The sequence below is a fragment of the Polypterus senegalus genome, chromosome 1 (assembly GCF_016835505.1).
Source record: "Polypterus senegalus isolate Bchr_013 chromosome 1, ASM1683550v1, whole genome shotgun sequence".
Taxonomy (NCBI): domain Eukaryota; kingdom Metazoa; phylum Chordata; class Cladistia; order Polypteriformes; family Polypteridae; genus Polypterus; species Polypterus senegalus.
Window position 1 is genome coordinate 276733768 of NC_053154.1, and position 21560 is coordinate 276755327.

At 35.7% G+C, this 21560-nt stretch overlaps 1 protein-coding gene across 1 annotated transcript in view; it reads right to left on the reverse strand.

Annotated features, from left to right (window-relative positions):
• LOC120542482 (slit homolog 1 protein-like) overlaps nucleotides 1–21560 on the reverse strand; it is a 349841-nt gene that overhangs the window by 289946 nt on the left and 38335 nt on the right. The window contains exons 3-4 of the mRNA XM_039774990.1: nucleotides 14661–14732; nucleotides 8573–8644 (exon numbers count right to left, since the gene is read on the reverse strand). Coding sequence (XP_039630924.1) covers nucleotides 8573–8644; nucleotides 14661–14732 — 144 coding nt within the window. The remainder of the gene's footprint in view (nucleotides 1–8572; nucleotides 8645–14660; nucleotides 14733–21560) is intronic.

Below are 21560 nucleotides of genomic sequence, written 5' to 3' on the forward strand. Positions count from 1 at the left end.
CAGGTAAGAAACTTAGTTAACAATTTAGCATCCGAATTCGTACATGAAATAGGTCTGAAACTTTGACACTTGCTTTGTTTTAATAGCAATGCAATGACAGTGGTTATGGACATCACAAAAAACACTGCTAAAATAATCATGGAATTCTTTATTGATAATTTGAGGATAATATGGCTGTGGCAAATGTGTCACACTTTCTAAGTCTTGGTGCAAGTAATTTACTGGGATTGGTACCTGATGTATAATAACAGATCCTAGTGCAGTGGAACTCTGCTCTCTAAGTCAACAGGCAATTGAGCTCGGTTTTAACCTTAAGAATCTATACCTTGTGATTCTTACCAACCAACAGGGGGTGTGTTTCTTCTAACATCTAAAAGTTGTAGATGCCACACAGGCTGGATGGACATCCGGGCCAGGAAAGGAAGCAGACCCAGAAGGAAGAGATGAACGGACAGCCCCTATAAAAGTAGTAATATCACTAGGGAACCATTATTCCCCCAGCACGTTAGATGGCAGCAGTCCTGGATATCCACACCCAGTGGGAGACCAGCAGGGCATGCCAGGAAATTTAGTGTGGCAGGGCAGCCCTGCTGCGGGTCATGGGGTGCCACAGGAGGGTGCTGCAGGGAAACAAGCTCTGTACTGGAATAATGGACTTCCGTGTGACCCGGAAGTACTTCCATCGGGCAATCGCCCTGGCGCCAGAAGTACTCCCGGGTCTGTAATAAAAGGGACAACTCTCATCATCTGTGAGATGAAAGAGCCCAAGGCCCTGTCCAGACCCCAGAAATGGGGAAAAGGCTTTAAAAGTTAAAAAAATGTCCCAGATGTCCAAAATGTATCAAAATACCCTTCATGGAAGAGGAACCATAAAAAAACACTGGCTTGTTCAACTAATTCAAAAATAGGATATATATAGGATGTGGTTCAAATCCCACTACTGACACTGTGTGACCATGAGCAAGTTACTATTTCTGACTGTGCTCCAATTGGAAAACCAAAAGAAATGTAACCAAATGTATCATAAATGTTGTAAGTTGTCTTGGATAAAGGTGTCAGCCAAAATCCAATTCAAAAACCACAAACAAAAGCAAAATACCCAGATTACTGGACATCACTATTTATAATTAGTGGATTCTTCCCAACTGTTAATCAAGAAACCACTAAAGTACCTGCTCACCAGCATCAAATATATAGGCTGATAGCAGTTTTTCACCGGTGATATTTGGGTGGTCCTGCCTCTTGAGGTCCCACTCACAAAGCACAAGGGACATTAGGAGGACCACACAAAATGCACGCAATCTACATAATAAATAAACAGAACATTATTAACAAAATTTACATAGCTAATTAAATTATATAAAAAAATAATACACCAGAATTAACAAGAAGGACAAAGGAAATGAAAATAAATAAAAATATAACATTAATATTAATATAATACAGGTAGAATTTCGTTACAACGAACTCCCAGGGACCTAAAAAATATTTTGTTGTAACGAAAATTTCGTTGTAATGAGATTCTGTATTTGTTACTATAGTGCTTTGTTTAACTTGTGTCCAGGCGTTTGCAATCACTTCAATAGCTTCTTTCGCCTTAATTTTAATCTCCTCCTGCCTACAAGTTATGCTGACGAGAATTTTTCTCAGCATTTCCTTGTCATAATACACTTTCAGGGTGCGAATGATAGATAAATAAACACCATTATTATTACACATTATAATGGTTCAGTAATTTTCTGATACTGTTAATAATTTTATCTTAAGACTTAAACAGATTTTAATTCTTCTTCAGTACATCTTTCAAAAATGATCTATTTAAAAAAAAAAAAACTAGAGTTAGTCACAGACTCTACACAACCAGTACTATAATTCTAACTAAATAACATTATAAAGTACATTTGAAAAGCATGTTTTAAAGTAGTCTACACATACACTGTAGTATTAGCTATTTATATACAGCATGTATAATTTTATCTATTTTGTTTTCTTTTTAGGGGATAATTTTTTTATGTTAGTTTCTGTTTTATTCTGTCAGTTTCATGATTAGTTTTGAAATTGCACAGTTTATTTTCATTACTGTCATATTTTTTTTTCTTTTAACACCATTATGTCATGTGACCACAAACACTGTGCTGATGACATCATCAGATGTGAAGAGATAAATATGATGGTGACCACACAATACTTTATCTGGTGGTGAATACAACAACCAATAAATCTTTTACTGATAGCTTTTTTCAGGTGGGCCTTGGTGGTAGGATTCTGTGTTTTGGTATTGACCTAATTCTGTCTTTGACATTTGAGGGTTAATGTTTACTCAGTTTGGTCTGACCTCCTGGTTTTTGACCTTTGCTTGTTCTGACTATATCCTCTTCTGCTTAATCATCTCCTGGTTTAATTGTCCTCACAATAATTTTCTGGCATTTCAGCTTGTCCTTAAAACATATGTAATTGCACTGAATTTGATTAAAACTGTTATTTTAGAATATTACTCTCTGTTAGAAAAATATTTAATAAAGAAAAATATAATAACAGACTAAAACAACATAAAATGCTCCATCGTTCTAATCAGATAGCTACCCTCTAAACCTACAAAACTTGTTATAATGATAACATTAACCATAAAGATCCAAGTAACGTTGACAAGAGACTGTGAAGCTTGGAAAAACCAGCAACTAACCATTACTACAGAATGTCTCACAAAATTACAAAATGCAAAAATCAAAACAATATTTCCAAACCCATTTGCAATAACACTCAAACATGTATGATTTATCTCATAATCTTATCAATGGATGCATTTCTGTACTTGCAAGTATAAGATTTAAAAGTATACAATTAAACATAAACATCTCTTATCTCAACAATTTCACCACAGCATTTCAGCTGATACTATCAATTTTGCTACAAAACTGCAACAAGATTCAGAAAAGAAAATTACTGTGATTTTAGAGAAAACAACAGAGTAACAACATAGCTTCAAATTACAACTGAGTTTATTTTCAAGAATCTATTATCAAGTGTTTTGAATTAAGCAAAATCCTCAGCAAAACCCAATAATTTTCCAGGTTTGGCAACTTTAATTTTTAAAAGTGTTGAAATAAACATTCAAAAAATCATAGTTTAATCTTGTGACAACAAGAGAAACTGAACAACTTAAATCACAACATCGTTATTATGAACACTGAATGAAGGCTAATAAAATTCTAACTAAATAAATCCAATAGCAGGAAGTCAGCGATGCAATAATAAAAATCACAAAGGCAACTGAAAATAAAATCGGGGAGCATAAAGACATAACTAAAACATTTAAGAAGTACTATATGACTTTATATTCTTCTCAGTGTAAAGAACGTGAAATACATGCTAAGGAGTTTTTCGATAAAATATAAATACCACAACTCAATACTGATGAATGCAGAAGAACTAGAAAAACCATCAACACATTTACAAATACAGGAAGGCAAATAAACCAGAATTCTACACCAAATATTCTGACAACCACTAATAAGTGTTTTTCCAAACAATAAAAATAAAGACTTTCTACAATGTGTATCATATAGACCAATTTCACTCTTGAATAATGACATTAAGATCCCTAGCTAATTTAGAAGGTGATTTTTGTTTCTTAGAGAATAGGCTATGTACAAAACATTTTTCAAATATGGCAAGAATTCATTGAAATTATTTTAGAATAAGCATGCTGAGTTATGATTGATTATCTCATATTATAATTTGTTTGATCATATTTTAAAAAAGATTTTTTTATGTTTTTTGCCCTTGTCTCTTTTCTTTCTCTCTTTTTCTTGGATGGGGATTGAATTTTATCTTTCTTTTGCTTTTTAATTTTTTTATACTTTATATTAATTAAGTTATTGTTGCTTTTTTGACTGAGTAGAATGCCATTGTAGTGCTCTAGTTTTTGATAAAAATAAAAACAGTAATGAACAGCAATCTATCTAATTGTTTCAGAGGTCTGTTTTTTTTGTCAAAACCGTTTAGTTAAGAAAATTATGTTACATAAAAAGCCACCAAAATCTCAGAATGATTGCCAAGCATCCATCCATCCATTATCCAACTTGCTATACCCTAACTTCATGTTCACGGGGGACTGCTGGAGCCAATCCCAGCTAACACAGGGCACAAGGCAGGAAACAAACTCTGGGCAGGGTGCCAGCCCATCGCAGGGCGTGCACACACACACACTCCCACACAACAAGCACACACTAGAGACAATTTAGAATCGGCAATGCACCTAACCAGCATGTCTTTGGACTGTGGGAGGAAACCAGAGTACCCAGAGGAAACCCACGCAGACACGGAGAGAACATGCAAACTCCACGCAGAGAGGACTCGGGAAGCGACCCGGGATTACCAAACATTTACCAAAAATTATAGCAATCAAATTAAAATTCAGAGACATTCCACATGAATGTTGAGGAATCTTAAAATTATATTATTGATACCTTTTCTGAAAATACATCTCTTTTAAGACATTTTAAATGCATTTTATGGATATCTCACATGCATTTCAAGATACAGTATTTTAAAATGACACTGGCAAGCTGCACTGAAATAATGAAAAAGAATATGTTCTAAATTCAAAAATGTATTTTATTGCATTGTGTGGAGTATAAAGGTTCACAGAGTCTGAGCTTAGTCAATAAAAAAGATGCTGCGCTGGTATAACAAAGTGTTCTCAAGCAACAAGTCTGTGAAGTGAAGTATTATTTCATTCACATAAAAAGCTCACTGAATGTGCTTTGATAGATAGATAGATAGATAGATAGATAGATAGATAGATAGATTTGCAAGAACAGAATGATTGATGGATGAATGCTGTGTTCATGCAAATCATCTATCTAATAAGCATATGTACATATTAATATAGCATTTCTTTCTATGTTACAGAAACATAACTTACTTAGTTATCATTCATTCAAATTATGTATTAAACTAAAATAAATTCCTGAAAGCAATTAATACCTAAAACTTACAAGAAATGTTAGATACGAGTTCTAAATGTGGCACATAGATTTTGTTGTGTTGTTCTATACACAAATATAATTAGTCTTTGATAACTAAAAACAATTTGTCCATGGCACTTGCCCTGGTTCTAATAAGGTTGAGTGGGGTGTATGTACATAAAGATGATATTTCCCTGTATGTTTGCTCAAAAATGACAAGAAACGTATGGGGAGACACATTAAGGGCAGCACTTACCATCTACAACGTAAAAAGTACTATAATGACTAAATTATAACTTATAAAAAGGACTATAATGACTAAATTAAGTTGCAACAAAAAGGTACTGGTTTTACACACACTGTAAATATTGAAAAAAGGACAAAATAAAAATATACAAATAGTTATGTAGAGTCAACCCTGAATTTTAATTAACATATTCATATCTATGAAGCACTATATTTGTTTTTTTGTTCTTTGTATACAGCTTTGTTTCTAAAGCCACAGACTTGAGTCACACTGGTATTTCTCATCATTAGTCAGAAATTTGCACTATAACTTTCACCTTTACCCCACTGAGGTGAGGGACAGGTTTGGCTTGGTTTAGAAGTGAGTGGCAATAATCAATCTATCAACACAGAAACAACAACTTCTAAATGTGATAATTATATGATATTTAGAATGCTTGACTTTCCATCACAAAATCTAAGTATTTGCCACCCATTACATTTAACTTTTCCAATTTGGGGTTCTTTGAATCAGAAAGAAAAAAACAAGAATACTGCATACAAAGAAGCTATTCAATACTAGCAAAGGTTATGACCTAAATACAATTAAGTTTAAGAGTTATAAATTTAATATAGAATTTATACTTGCTTTATACATTTCTATCTTTCCACTTTCTCATCTGGGCAGGGTCATGTATCTCATATAGTACAAAACGAGAACCTAAGAATTTTGACTAATGACAGGATAAAATTCAGCCCATCAAGTTCATCTGGTGAGAAAATAACCCATTAATTTCAAAGGGAAATGACAATAGAACCTGCTGCCAAAGCAAATCCCATTTCTTTTCCAAACTATCACTAGCTTTAATTAACTGGAAAACTATGTTTCTAAAATCATGAACTGAAAACATTTGTATAAAGCCATCCATCCATCTTCTGAACCAGTTTTTATTCAAATAAAGAATAGTAATGTTCTGCCGCTTTGCAGAAATTACCACTGAATGAGGATCAGTTCATTTTATATACTGTACATATTGTAGTACTCACTCACACTGGGCCAATTTAGAACCATCAATTAATTTGACTTAGTCATCTTTGAGATGTTGAAGGAAAACAGTTCACTTGAAGAAAGTCTACGCTGATGAAAAAAAAAACGAGCACTGCATGGGATGTAAACTGAAATCAACAACCTACAGCTGTTGCTGGTCACTATGTCACTTTACCTTTCCCATGTATAAAATGTCTTATCTATGCATTATTCATGAGCCATATATAAAAAGGACATCAATCAGCAAAGTGAAAATTTACTGTAACATTGCATCATTTTAAGAAGATTATTAATGATAAATGTTTACAACAGTGAGAAAAGACAGAAAAACAAAGCAGTCCGATAACTATTAGAACATCACTGAGGTGCTTGCTATAAAATGTAAAATGATCATGCTTCTCAGACAGTGTACATTGTAGGAGATTACGAATACTTAAAAAAATGTCCTGTAGTTTAAGATGATGTGTGAGCAGCAAAGCAGAAAGTACATTTCAGTTAAATTCACTATTAATACAACAGTGACCTCTTTGGCTGGTAATGTGCTGTAAAATGAAAGAAGAGCTGTTGTGTATCCAGTGCAAAAATATTGGCAATAAGATGTTCTTCGCCATTTTTTATCTTCTGACAGTTTATGAACGTTAGTGGTTTACCATTTTAAACAAATCTAATACTTGAGAAACATAATAAAATGGTATTGTTAAATAACTTTACTAAGATACTTAAATACAGTATAGTCTCATTCTGAGCTTCTAATCTATGGAAGTGATATGACACCAACTACTTTATCTGGTACGGATAAATAAATGTCTATATTTTATAAGAAATAATATTTTATTGACACACACATAACTGTATTATGTTGTATATATAAAAACTACTACAAGACTTCCAAAAACTATTAGTGTCATTTGTTCAGTGAATTGATTCACTTATAATGATTTGAAAAAAGACACCAAACTAAGCACACTTATAAAAATACTTCTGTTAGAAAGGTTAGTTACTAAGAGCTCTGTTAAAATAAGACCTCCAACCATTGCATGAACATTGCCTTTTGCTTAGAAACCAAATTAGAAGTTTTTTTGTTCCTTTGCCAGCTGACTTTACCACCCAGCATAAAGGATAAATTGACAGTCCAGTAAAAACTCACAAAAAATCTGCTTACTGCTTTAAAAAGAGTCATTATATCTGTCCCTTTCATTAACTTTATCTCTATAGTACTTCATAATCTTTACAGAGAAAGGGCAAACTTTGCAGATATGATGGTAAAAGAAACATGTACCATAATGTAACTAAAAAATGAATGTATCTCAAGTGATGAATGGTGTGGCTGCATGACAGCAATTTTAGCTTAAGGCTGGGAAAAAAAACAAAAAGTCTTACCAGCTTAAATTTTTTTGCATTTCATGTAATAAATTCAGTTACAAAAATATCATAGCTTTGCAACAAAATAAAATATTCACACTTGCCTTCCATTATTAAGGCCATAAATAAATCCCTTTGATATTTTAAATACACAATTACATTATAAAGAGTATTAGGCATTAGCAAAAGCCTCTTGACTTTTTGGCTAATTACAATAATAATAATACAATATTTAAAAATCACCTAAAAATATTACTACTCCTTAAAGCAGATTAGACCTTTCCACTGAAAAAGGAGTTCCATAGCAGAATTAACAGAAACGTAAATATCCGATATATATATGTAATATGTTCAACATATGAATGCTAATGTCATTGTGAAACATGTTTTATAGTGGATGTTATCTAAATTCACAATTGTGGTTTTCCTATAAAGAATTAAGATATAACAGTAAGAATTAAAAAAATAAAAATCATGTTACTTGATTGTCACTATACTTTATGTGATCATCCATACTAACTCTTAATGGTTGAAAAAGATATAGTTCTTTACATTTTAAAGCTAAGGTGAGACTGTGAACCTGCTACATAATTTTAGTTAATGCTTGACATGATTTAACCATGAAAAGGTACTGAAAAGGCAATAAAACAAAAATACATTATACCAACAAATGAAAATCAAACATATGTTCTGAAACTTTTTAAGCAGCAATAGTATTGAGAGGTTTTTATAGACAATGAGCAAATAAAATTGATAGAAACAGTGAGAAATCTAAAAATATATAGTAAAATGTTATACTAGTTAAAATATTCTGAAGAATTATCAGTTTCCAAAAGATGAAAAGAAAGATCTATTACTAGGAATTTCTCCCTTGACTGTCTTCATACAATTAATACAGATTTATCTGCCTCGATTACAGAGAAATGATTTACAAATATATATATATAATGAAAAATAAAATACTCACAGTCTAGACAGTGCGGGATTCTTCTGGAAAAGTAGTTCTGGTAGACTATGTAGTTGATTACGATTTAGGCGCCTAAATTTAAGGAGAAAAAGGAAACTTTTATCACCTTAGAAGTATTTCTAAAAGCATGTTTTTTCGTGCACTAAGGAAATAGACCATATTGTAAACACCAAATGAAATACTATTGATAAAAAATCTGCATAATTCCAGTAATGTTAACATTTCATAACTTTCTGTCTATCTTGAACATATGATGCACCATATTCATCCATTTTGTGCAGTTGCTTATTTTAGTCCAGGGTCACAAGATTCCTTTGACAGTATCATTTGGTGTAAGGAGGAAACCAACAAAACACTGATATAATAGAGCAAACAAACTTTATTCCATCTTATTGTGAGTCTGTTTTTAGTACAGTGTTATGAGAAGCTAAAACACAACTGGTCAATTAAAACAACCGCCAATTAACCTAACGTTCATGTCTGTGGGATGTGATAGGAAACCAAAATGGGCAACCTCTGCACTGGCAGTGACAGGCCAATAAGCAAACCAAGTTTCATCCTGAAACATATTCAACCTGTAATAAAATGAAACATTCATTGACATGAAAAGAGCATTTCAGAAATGTCATGCATATTGCTTCTTTTATTTTTTACTTTGAAGAAAAAACAAAAATATAATTTAGGCAGACCTAGGGAGTCCCCCCCCCCCACCACCGCTTGCTTCGTTCACTAACCCCAAGCAGAATGTCTAATGACCTTCTGTGACAAGACCCTAAAGGTTGCTGAGGGTTGTGCTGGTATTACCAGTAATCCCAGAAGGAGGTGTTTCATCTCGCAGGGCACTCTAGATATCACTGTGAGGAGTCGCAGCACACGGCTTGATGGCAACTCCAGTCTGTACTGGGAACTGAGAAGGACAGCTGCAAAAGATCTGAGGGCAAATAAGGAGGCATTTTTTATAGGAATCTGTGAGCAAGTGACACATCATCTATGGTCTAGTGGTGAAATTCTCAATGCTGGTGGTAAGGCTGTCCTCCTGGCATTGCAAGCAATCTTTGCTTCCATTTGGGAGACGGGCGTCATCCCAACTGACTGGAAAATGGGACTTGTCGCCCTTATCTGGAAAGGCAAGGGTGATGGGCTGGATTGCGGGAATTATAGGGGAATAACACTGCTCTTGGTGCAGGGTAAGATCCTTGCTAGAGTCATTCTCAACAGGATCCGTGATCACTTGCTCACCTACCAGCAAACCGGAGCAGTCTGGTTTTATGCCTAAGAAGTCTATCATCGACTACATCCTGGCATTGAGGGTTCTCCTGGAACGCAAGCATGAATATCGGCAGAGTTTCTTTGTAGCCTCTGTAAATTTTCATTTAGTGTTCAACTCAGTTGATCGATCTGCCCTGTGGGACATCCTGAGACTTTGTGAGATCCTCTCAAAGTTGCTGGATATCATGGCCAGCCTCTACACTGGTACTGTGAGAGCTGTGCAGAGTGAAGGCAGAACCTCTGCGCTTTTCCCAGTTGATTCTGGGGTTTGTCAAGGGTGTGTTCTTGCTCCTACTCTGTTCAAAGCTTGCATGGACTGAGTGTTAGGCAAGGTCATGAGGTCCAGTGGCTGGAACATCTGTTGGTTTTGAAATATTCACTGATCTTGACTTTGCTGACTAAGCTCTGATCATTGTGGAGTCAATGGAGGCTCTGACAGGAGCCCTCAAGAGACTGAGCGAGGAGTCTGAGTGTCTGGGCTTGCAAGTGTCCTGGATAAAAACCAAGATCAAGGCCTTTAACAACCTCTTGGGCACAGCCATCAGCAGTGTGTCTGTCTGCAGAGACAGTGTCGACCTTGTTGAGAGGTTTATTTCCCTTGGCAGTGACATTCTTGTCTCTGGTGACTCTTCCTATGAAGTCAGTACATGGATTGGGAGAGCATTAGGTCTCTGGAAAGGGGTGTGTGGTGGTCCCAATATCTATTCAAAAGGACAAAGGTCCAGTGACCTGAGACGAAGACTGGACAGTACTGTGTCTTTTTGGAGGATTCTTGGGTATTGCTGGTTTGACTTTTTGTCAAATGAGTGGTTGCTCATGAAATCCTGAATGAGGCATATTACTTACGTTGTGAGGGAGCATCAGTTATGCCTCTACAGCTATGTGGCGTGATTCCCTGAGGGTGATCCGGCATGCAGAATCCTCATTGTTCAGGAATCAAGCGGCTGGATCAGGCCAAGGGGATGCCCACATAGCACCTGGCTGTGGCAGATAGATGGTCATTGCCAACCAAAACCTGACCTGTCTATTTTAAATACCATTTTAAATACATGTAGAAGTAAAAAGTAAAATGTAATAAAAAGTAAATAAAAAAGATTACATTAACGCATCATCAAAAACAATATTTTCAATCATTTTATCCTCTAACATACATTCTATAAACATTGCTTTCTTGCAGTTCTGTTCGCATATTGTTTGGGATATTTTGCTCTTTCTTGATGTACTTGATTTTATTTTATGCAGCTAGAGGAGGTGCGCAGCAGGAGTAATGATTGGGCGAGCAGTGTGGCAGGGAGTTGTCAAGGATGAATAATACGGACACAATGGAAAACTTTTTTCAAATAACAGAGAGATAAAATTGACAATATTCAAGAAATTGCACTGTATTTTAAATAACATTTCATTAAAAATCCTTACATTGGAGGCAACCATTTCAGAAAAATGTATTTTACTTACTAGATTCCCCATTCTACAAACTTTGAATGTATTAGTGTTTTTCTTTATTAACAGTCACATGAAAGCACAAGAAATGCATCTGAGACATGTTTTGTATAAGAAATTGCAGAAAACAAATAATAATATAAAGAAACTCTCTTTTAAATCACAAAATGTATTTATAAAGTAGGGATAATGCATATTCAGTTTGAACTGTAGATATTAACTGGTTTTTACTGGAAATAAGAATGTTTTCCTGTAGAGGCAGTCCCCGGGTTACATGCGAGATAGGGACTGTAGGTTTGTACTTAAGCTGAATTTGTATGTAAGTCGGAACAGGTACATAAATTTAATAAATGCTATTGTTGACCAACTGTAACCAAGTGCTCTGCCAAAGAATGATGGAGTTTCACCTCTCTCTGACCTTTTAATTATTTCTACTTTATTTTCAATGGTGATGGTTTTTCTCTTCTTTACTGTATCACCAGCACTTGCATCAGATTTGTGTTTCAGAGACACTGTTGAAGATGAGCTCTTCTGCACAGCACTGTACACGCTATCACAGCAGGAAGGCACCAGTCGTCAACACATCTGATGTACTGACAAGAAACAACTTCCTGCTATGTACGTAACAGTACAAGCAAGCTTGCTATTGAGAATGAATGGGGGCATCGAGGGGCGGTTCATCACCAGCCCACCTCACAGTCACCTCCACTACATTATGCTGCCTGCAGTGTACACCCACCGAGAACGAACGCAGTGCGGCCAAAGGCGGGAAATGAATCGCCCCCATTCAATAGGCAGCCATCCGATGCACACTATAATGCTACCCCCGCCACCCTATTCACTCTCAATGGCCTTAGTTCAGCCACAACAGGGTCACCGCTTGCAGCATTACCACCGAGAACAAACGAGGCAGCCCTGTGTGGTGGGCGGGCAGTGAAACCGCTTGCCGCCGGGAGCCGCCTGAGGGACACTACACTGCACGAGCAGCGAAATTACCCACCTCCAGCCTCCATCCAGCAGCGTCCCCAGGCCGAAGAGGACGGAGCGGCAGTTACTGAGGCGCATGCATCGCAGCTGCGGCCCCATTCGTAACTCGTAGGTCGGATGTCCGTAACCTGGAGACTATCTGTATTCATTATCCTAGTAAATGTAATTGTTGAAATGAAATAAACAGCTATACATGCAATTAAAAAGTCTCACATACTGGTCACAACCCATGAAATTTTTTTTTAACATCTGTAGACAAATCAATGTCTTATTTTCATTTAAATAGTATCTACCGATAAAGGTGATAGGACAAAAAAAAATCATGCTATTATTAACATTTTGCAGCCCATTGTGTAATTAAAATAAACACAAATGCAAATTTTACATGTGGAAAAACTAAGTACACTCCAATATTTATCACACCTCAAGTATCTAAAATTAGAATCAGGTGCACAAGGTCAGGTGCAAATGATTACAACATCATTAGAAAGGATTCTTATATAGTATGTCTTATTTAAACCTCAGACATATAGCTGAGTAACATTTGGTCTTGTTTTTTTGAAGTGTATGTTGTCACCATGTCCAGACAGAATGAGTTATCTGAGGCCTTTATAAGCAAGGATATACTGTAAGTGTATACAAGTATGAAAAATGATTTTAAAGACTCTCACAACCGTTGGAAATCAATCATTACACTGTCCAGAAGATCATCCTACATGTGGAAAAAATCTCAAGCAACTGCCAACTTGTCCAGGCCAGGCTAACAAAGCATGTTCAGCCTAAAAGCAGAATATACGATGCTGAGTCTCTAATAACCCCAGAATTTAACCACAGGACTTACAAGTAGCTCTTGCCACAGTCAATGATAAAGTGAACATGAGTGCACACATTAGAAAGAGGCGGCACAAATTAGATCTACATAGAAGATGCGTCAGGAGGTAACATCTGCTGTCCAGAAATAACATCATGGCAAGACTAAAATTTGCTGATTAACACTTAGGCAAGGACCAAAGACCAAGACTTCTGAGACAATGTGCTCTAGACAGACAAGGCAAAGGTAGAGTTATTCGGCAACAGTAACAGAAGACATGTTTGGAGAAAATTAAAGACAGCATGTGACCAGGAGAACCTGATACCAACTATAAGGCAAAATGGTGTGGTTGGGGCTGCTTTTTTTGCATCAGGACCTGGGCAGCTCACCAAAATAGAATCCACTGTGAATTCTTCAATGCACAAGAAGGTGCTTAAGAATAAAGGGTGACCATCTGACAGAAGAAAGAAGATAAACCAAATGTGGACCATGCAAAACAACCTAAAACATACCAATAAATTCACCAACAAATGGCTGAAGAAAAAGGGGTGGGGGTGGTATCTGGAGTGGCCAAGTAAACACCTACATCTGAATCCCACTATTATACTGTACATGCAAGATATCACTCAAACATAGCAGAGATGGAAGAATTATGCTTGGAGGAGTCGGCAAAACTTCCCCTCAGTTGATGACAGAGACTGGTAAACAGTTATAGGAAATTCCTACTTGAGGCTCTTTCTGCTGGAGGGCAACACCATCTATTAGACCCAAGGGTCTGCTTACCTGTTTCACTGACAGAAATCATAATCAGTTCATTTTTCTTCGAATAAATTATTGCAAAGTAATATTTCCACTCTTTTTTTTTATTACATTCCCATTATTTAAAATACTATTTAAATAAAAATCAAATCTTAATATGTTCACATATGCTAAAAAGAAAAAAAAAAGTTTTACAATGTTTTCTCATGACTGGATTTTCTTGCTTTGTATTTTTTGAGCAGGAACAGTTAAACATCCTTATTATTACTAGTTAAGAACTAGTAAGAACTATTATTACTAGTTCTTATTATTACCAGACAAAAAAAATTTAAGAGAGAGAAACCAAGTATCTCTGAAAGCCAAACAGAATTCTATCAATTTAGCTTAACAACACTTTTTTCACTATTTTTTCAACTTTTTTATGTAATGTCATGAAATAATGTTCCAGCTTAACAGCATATGAGGATGCTCTTAAAAAACTTTTAATTTAATAACTTAAGCTCAGAGCATGAAAACTGTATTAACATAATAAACTGAACTCTAATTAATCAAATTAATTGTATTTATGGGAGATAAAAAAGTACTTAAGTGTTTGCCATGCTTAAGGCGCTTTACGAAAACTCAAGCACACGACTTCAACTTTTTACACTTAAAAGTAATGTTACAGGTTTTCAACAATGAAGCACTTTAAGTGCTGGGATCTCATAGCGGTTATTCACGCTCTAACAGCGAGCAGACCGAGGATTAAAACGCTGAAGCCATATTGGGAAACAGCTGTTCATGGCATAGGGGAAGGGGCGATTAAACCCAAGAGACACTCACAGTCTTTCCAGCTCCTTCAAGTCATCAAACACCCCTCGCTCAATGGTTCCAATTTGATTCTCCATCAGCTGTCTGAAAAGAGTTAGAAAAAAAAGTCAAATTTACAGAGTATTCATCCTGCCATGTAAATATGTCACTTCACAGCAAATATTTTTGGAAGCCAAGGCAAACACTTCTTAATCACTAAACGTTTAAAGATAAAATGACAGTAAATGAACTTTAAACGTTAAAAGACAAAACGACAGTGAACGAGAGGAACTTTTCAGGCTGCATTAAAGGTTAATGTAATTTAAGTATTAGCGACGGTGTTGCAAGTTTTGGCTGCTGCAACTTTTACAAGAAAAAGGGCGCAATGAAGAACACATTTGCTTAAGTATATTTGGTGTTGATTTCAAATAAGAATGAAATTCTTGGCAGGATTTCTTAAAATTTACTTTGGTAATTAACATCGCTTTAACATCTGCGACTTGAAACTGTGTTTTTTCACTCGTCCACAACTTATTCATAAGACAAAAGACCCTTTCTACGGGTGCATTAGTGCCGGGCAGACATAAAATATATTCAATAATTATACGAAAGTTCGTATGATTCAAATTATTGGTGTGAAAGTGTTTGAACAATTCCACCCAACAACTTCCGGTTGAAACATTTCCAGTGTTCCATTCTGTCACTTTTTGCGGTGTAATGTAGTTAGAAATAAGTGAATACTCATTAAATACTTCTGTATCTTGGTTACAATTAATAAATCCCTTTTTAATCAATACATCCATTACACTTTGAATTTCTTCCCACGTAGGTATTTTGGTTAAATTCACCCATTTAAATATTTCTAATTCCTCACAGAAGAAAGTCCACTGCTCCAAATATTCTTTGCTTATTTTATAGAACTCAGCAGCTGTAGTTTTCATATATTCTTTGTCAACACCACTGCAGCCATTTTCTTGCAATTTTGCCATTAAGTTACGAATGGAGTGGGGAAGAAACAAAGTACTTTGTTTCAAAGCCAAATTGTCTTTAAGTTGATTTATTTCCTTCATGGCTTCAATTGGAGAAATACTCTGACCCTCGTTCTTTAACACAGCTTGATGGAACGTTGCTGACTGTGCATACATAAAAAAAGCCATAATTCAGAGTTAGGGTTTTCAAAAAAGGTTCTCAATATGTTTGGACATTTATTGATACTCAAAAAGTAGTTTTTTAATGGCTTGTACAGTTTCAAAACTCTTTCAATAGCTGGCATAAGCGCAAGCTACCTAGTTTTACTATAGCCTAGCAATTTCTGATACTCTGTGTCAACTTCATTACAAAAATTCATTCAAAAATGTGAATTTATTTTCACAATAACGAATTCAAAGTCTACAGGTAGACAATCGGTGGCAGTTTTAATCACGTTGTGAATTATGTGAGCTCCACATTCCTATCAATGTTCTTCCGAGAAATAAATTTAGTTTTGCATAAACATTGTTGACGTCTCGTCTTTTCAATCCGCCAAAACTACAGTTAGTATTATCTCCACAAAATGCCACGATTTTTGAAGTCAAATTATTTTCTGGCAGTACTTTCATTAGATAATTGACAATAACATCTGATGTTTCGCCCTGTTGGTCTTGAAATTCTAAATGTTTGACTTGTGTGCCTTCGTATACTAAAACAGGGAATATTTTCTTGGACTCGTGGTTTGAAGCGTCTGTTAATATAGTAACACAGTTGCATTCGCTGAGGCGATTTTTTAATTCACGTATTACTATTGTACTGTTGTAACACATTTACAACAATGGCTTCTGTTTTCGTACGAGCACATCTAAATTTCTGTTCAAAACATGTTTGAATTAACTTAGGAGCACAATCGTTTGAGCGAAAACTGTGGTTCTCTTGCACTGTATGATAAGCCCAGGCGCCTTCAGTCGCAGCAACTTCCAAATCTTTCGAAGTTGGTGAATCCCCATTCTTAAAAAAAAATAACCATCGAAGAACTAGAAGCGGCAGCAATATAGGAATGTTTATGTTTTTGTGATCTTAAATGTCGCTCAATATTGCTGGCACCTCCATGGGCTACGCTAAATTCTGTACGGCACTTTTCACATCTGACGTCCAATGGAGTACTTCTTTGCTTTATAAACAGGTACTTAGTTTGTAAGTTAACATTAAAAGTGCACTTGCGTTTAGGCACTGTTAAAATGAAGGGTTCACGTACAAGAAATGTAAATTGACTATAATAACACACGTCGATAAAAAAACAATAATTGTCGACCGACTTGCATGCGTGTGAGATGTATTGCGCATGCGCCGTCATCGCCGCGCTACTAGGCGCTACATTTGGATTCTTTGATTTTTCGCGCCTTATTTTGAAATTGTTACAGTGGGTTGCACTCTTTCTGAAAACGGGACATTTTAGTGTCCCGAAGCTGTGCTTGGGGACAACGGGATAGGCTACCTAAAAACGGGATGGACCCGTTCAAAACGGGATGTATGGTCATGTTATGCAAGCCATAGTAACTGACCCTAGGAGATCAGTTATATAGGTATGCGGGAGTGTCGTTTTATGTTATTTCGAGGTTGTTGGTCACAAATATGATAATATATTTGATATTTCACTCTTTACTGCTGGTCCTAGTCATGTAAGAGCACCTCATAGAAGGTTAAACATGACAAATCTCAAACACAAGCATGTGGGGCATCATTTTCGGCTCTTTCAATGTAAGTGATTATAAATATGATGCTATAAAAAAACATTTCCCCTTGGAAACAAATAAAGTTCTATCTATCTATCTATCTATCTATCTATCTATCTATCTAGACTGGGCGGTGATTTCTCTAAATGTCCTTCATAACATTTAAATATTGGACAGTTGAAAGCACAGAACAGGAGATGTCCTGGGGAATACAGTGCTGTGTGTTTAATAGAGAGTGATGTACGGAGGAGACTTGTACAGGGGAGTAATGGAAGAGTAAATTGATTATGAAATGTGTATTTATTATGGACAATTGTTTATATTTATGTTTGGATTAGGAGTTGTGTATGGTTGAGTAGAGGTATAATGAACTAATTATGAATTATTTATTATGGACAATTCTATAATTTTATGTGCAGAGTAAGAGGCTTGTATGGGGCAATAGTAGTGGAGTAATGCAATCATTAGCTTCCTTGTGAAATTGTTACATATTTATTAACTGCATATTACTGCTGTATTCATGTTTTTTATTATTATGCAAAATAAAGTTTATTTTAAAATTGAAAATCTATCAATCTATCTATCTATCTATCTATCTAATTCACATATAGATATCGTTGTAGACTATTTCAAGGTGATTATGAAAATAATGTTATTTTTGATTCTTTACTAGGGATCTAGCACTCTGTTTTCCTCTATCAGAGAGTGGAAATGACAATTTCAATTACAATCAAGAACATTTAAGCTTTAAACATTTAAACTGAAGCGTACATTTTAAATATTTGATGGAACTATTTTTGTTTAATGTATACTTCTACGCCATGAAATAAATCATTATATTTCTTACATTGATTCAGGCTGTTACTTGTGGAGTTTGATTGTAGGAGTCATACTGTAGGCAGTCATCTAAGTAAATTAAATGATGAATGAATTTCTTAGTTTAGTAAACTATAAAAGGCAGTTTTACTGTCTTTAGTCGTAACATGAGGTACAGTGAGTATGTTGTGTGGAATAAGGATTAAGAAAATATTGGAGAACTCAGTGCCACTCCCTCAAATAACACATAAAAATAAGGGGATTCCAGTGATCATTAAAATAATAAAAGATTCATTAACTTAAAGGCCTGACACCTTTATCCAAGGCAACTTTAGAACTTTTGAACAAAAAATTATTTAATCTCTTTTGGTTTTCCAATTGGAGTACAGGCAGGTGAAGTTACTTGCTCATGGTCTCACAATGACAGTCACAGTAACCCACAACCTCAGGGCTTAAAGTCCAAAGTTTTAACAGCTTTGCCAAACTCCCAGCCTTAAACCAAGCATTTATTAAAAGATCATCAAAACATTTTTTCCTGTGCAAGATATGAATTTTTAGGATATGGAATTTTAACTTTTTTGGTATAAAATTAGATGCAATTAAAATGACACTTTGAGTTTGACAAAAGATAAATGTAAAAATGTTTTGATGTTCTTTTTAACAAGTTCTTGGTTTAAGTGTGGTGTAGTGGTTAAGGCTTTCACTTTGGGTGGGTTCAGTACCCACAACTGACATACTGTGACCATGATGAAGAGACTTCATATACCAGTGCTCTGATTGGAAAAACAAAAGAATTATAACCAATTATTGCTCAATGGTTGTAAGTCTTCTTCGATAAAGGTGTTAGCCAAATCAGTAAATGTAAATTAATAAATCTTTGATTATTTTCATTTTTTTATAATTTTATTGATTTTATTGAAACCACACAACATTCCATACAAATAGACCAATTTTTACAAAATAGGATCAAAAACAAATCAACCCCAGCCCTGAGAAAGAGAGCACGGCCAGCATAGTAAAACTTAAAGCTAGTAAAAATAAGTAAATAGATTCATTAATAAGTGAATAAAGATAAATGGACAACAAAAAGAAAAGGGGGAATATTCTGCTTCCTCAGTGCTTTAAAAGCTTATTCTAAAATTGTATTGATTAGATCCTGCCAGGTTTTGAAAAAGTTCTGCAGCAGTGCTCTAAGTGAGAATTTGATCAGTTACCCACTGACTTAGAATAGGAGACTTAGGATTCTTCCAGTTGAGCAAGATACGTCTACGTGCCAATAGTGTAGGAAGGGCAATTACAGTTTTTTTGTCCTTCTCCACTTTAAGCCCATCAGGGAGTACACCAAACACAGCTGTTAATGGGTTAGGAGGGATTGTGACCCCAGGGCTGTCTGAAAGCCATTTAAAGATTTTGGTCCAGAATGATGTTAATTTGGTGCAGGCCCAAAACATGTGACCCAGTGAATCTGGAACTTGATTGTAGCGTTCACAAGTTAGATCTTGCCCTGGAAACATTTTGGACAATTTTAAATGAGACAGATGTGCTCGATATATAATTTAAAGTTGGATAATTGTATGCTTTGCATATATGGAGCTCGAGTGAATTCTCTGCATTGCTACCTTCCACTCCTTTTCTGATATGTTGAGTGAGAGATCCTTTTCCTACTGTCCTCTTAGATCTTTGAAAGGGAGGGACTGTAAAATGGTTTTATATATTGCAGAAATGCTTTCTGAGTCCTCGAGACTGAGCAATATTTTTTCTGGCATAGAGGTAGGTAGGAGGTGAGGAAAATTGGGCAGGTTCTGTTTAAGAAAGTTTCTAATTTGAAGGTAGTGAAAGAAATGTGTTGCTGGAAAGTTAAATTTGGAATGAAATTGTTTGTAGGGTGCAAAGACGTTGTCTATGTACAGATCTCTAAGTGATTTAATCCCAAATGTTTTCCAGACATTAAAAACTGCATATGTTTGTGAGAGTGGAAAAAGGTGGTTCTCGTGCAGAGGTGCCACAGATAAAAGCTTCTTTATCTTAAAATACTTCCTACATTGGTTCCATATTCTGAGTGAGTGAAGCACAATTGAGTTGTTAGTATATTGGCGATAAGTTGCATTTATTGGGGTACAAAGCGAGGAATATAAAGAAGTACTGCAGGATTTTATTTCTATTGCGGACCAAGCCTGAGTATGTTCATCTATTTGTGTCCATGTCCAGGTTTTTATAGTTTGTATGCTTGCTGCCCAGTAATAAAACTGAAAGTTAGGTAGAGCCATGCCACCTTCTGCCTTAGGTCTTTGTAGGGTTACTGTTTTGTAAAAAAAAAACGATTTATTGATGTATATTGGAATGCTTTGAAATAAAAAGAGAAGTTCGGAAGGATATTTGTCTTAACAATGTTAATTCTTTCAGATAAAGTAATATGAAGGGTTGACCATCTATGCAAGTCTTGCTTAATTTTTTCCAAACAGAAGGTGAAATTTTGTTGATAAAGAGCTTTATGTTTACTTGTAATGTTTACCCCTAGGTATTTAAATTGATCTGTGATGATAAAAGGGGGGCAGCATGGTGGCGCAGTGGTAGCGCTGCTGCCTCGCAGTTAGGAGACCTGGGTTCGCTTCCCGGGTCCTCCCTGCGTGGAGTTTGCATGTTCTCCCCGTGTCTGCGTGGGTTTCCTCCCACAGTCCAAAGACATGCAGTTTAGGTGGATTGGCAATTCTAAATTGGCCCTAGTGTGTGTTTGAGTGTGTCCTGCGGTGGGTTGGCACCCTGCCCAGGATTGGTTCCTGCCTTGTGCCCTATGTTGGCTGGGATTGGCTCCAGCAGACCCCCGTGACCCTGTGTTTGGATTCAGCGGGATGGATGGATGATAAAAGGGAAGGTATCCAATCTAATATTGTGTGAATGAGAATTCACTGGAAAAAGCACACTTTTATTCAAATTAATTCTGAGACCAAAAATCCTTTGAAATTCTGTTAGTGCTGTTATTGCTTTTAGGACTGCAGGCACAGTATTTTGTGGATCTGATATATACAGTACAATATTATCTGCATATAGATACATTTTCTGTTCAAGTCTTTCTCTGATAATCCCCTTTGTCTCATAAGCATGTCAACATCGAACTGCCAGTGGCTCAATGGCGATTGTGAAAAGCAGTGGTGACAGGGGGCATCCTTGTCTGGTACCACACTCTAGTTTAAAGTAATCTGAATTAATGTTGTTAGTACAAACTGAAGCTTCTGGATTGGTATACAGTAGTTTGATCCATGCACAAATGTTCAGACCAAATTTCTCCAATGTAGTGAAAAGGTAGTTGCCTTCAATCATATTAAATGCTTTTTTTGCATCCAATGATAATAATATCTCTGGGGTTTTTGACTTTGCAGGTGAATATATTATATTAAACAGGCATCGAAGACTG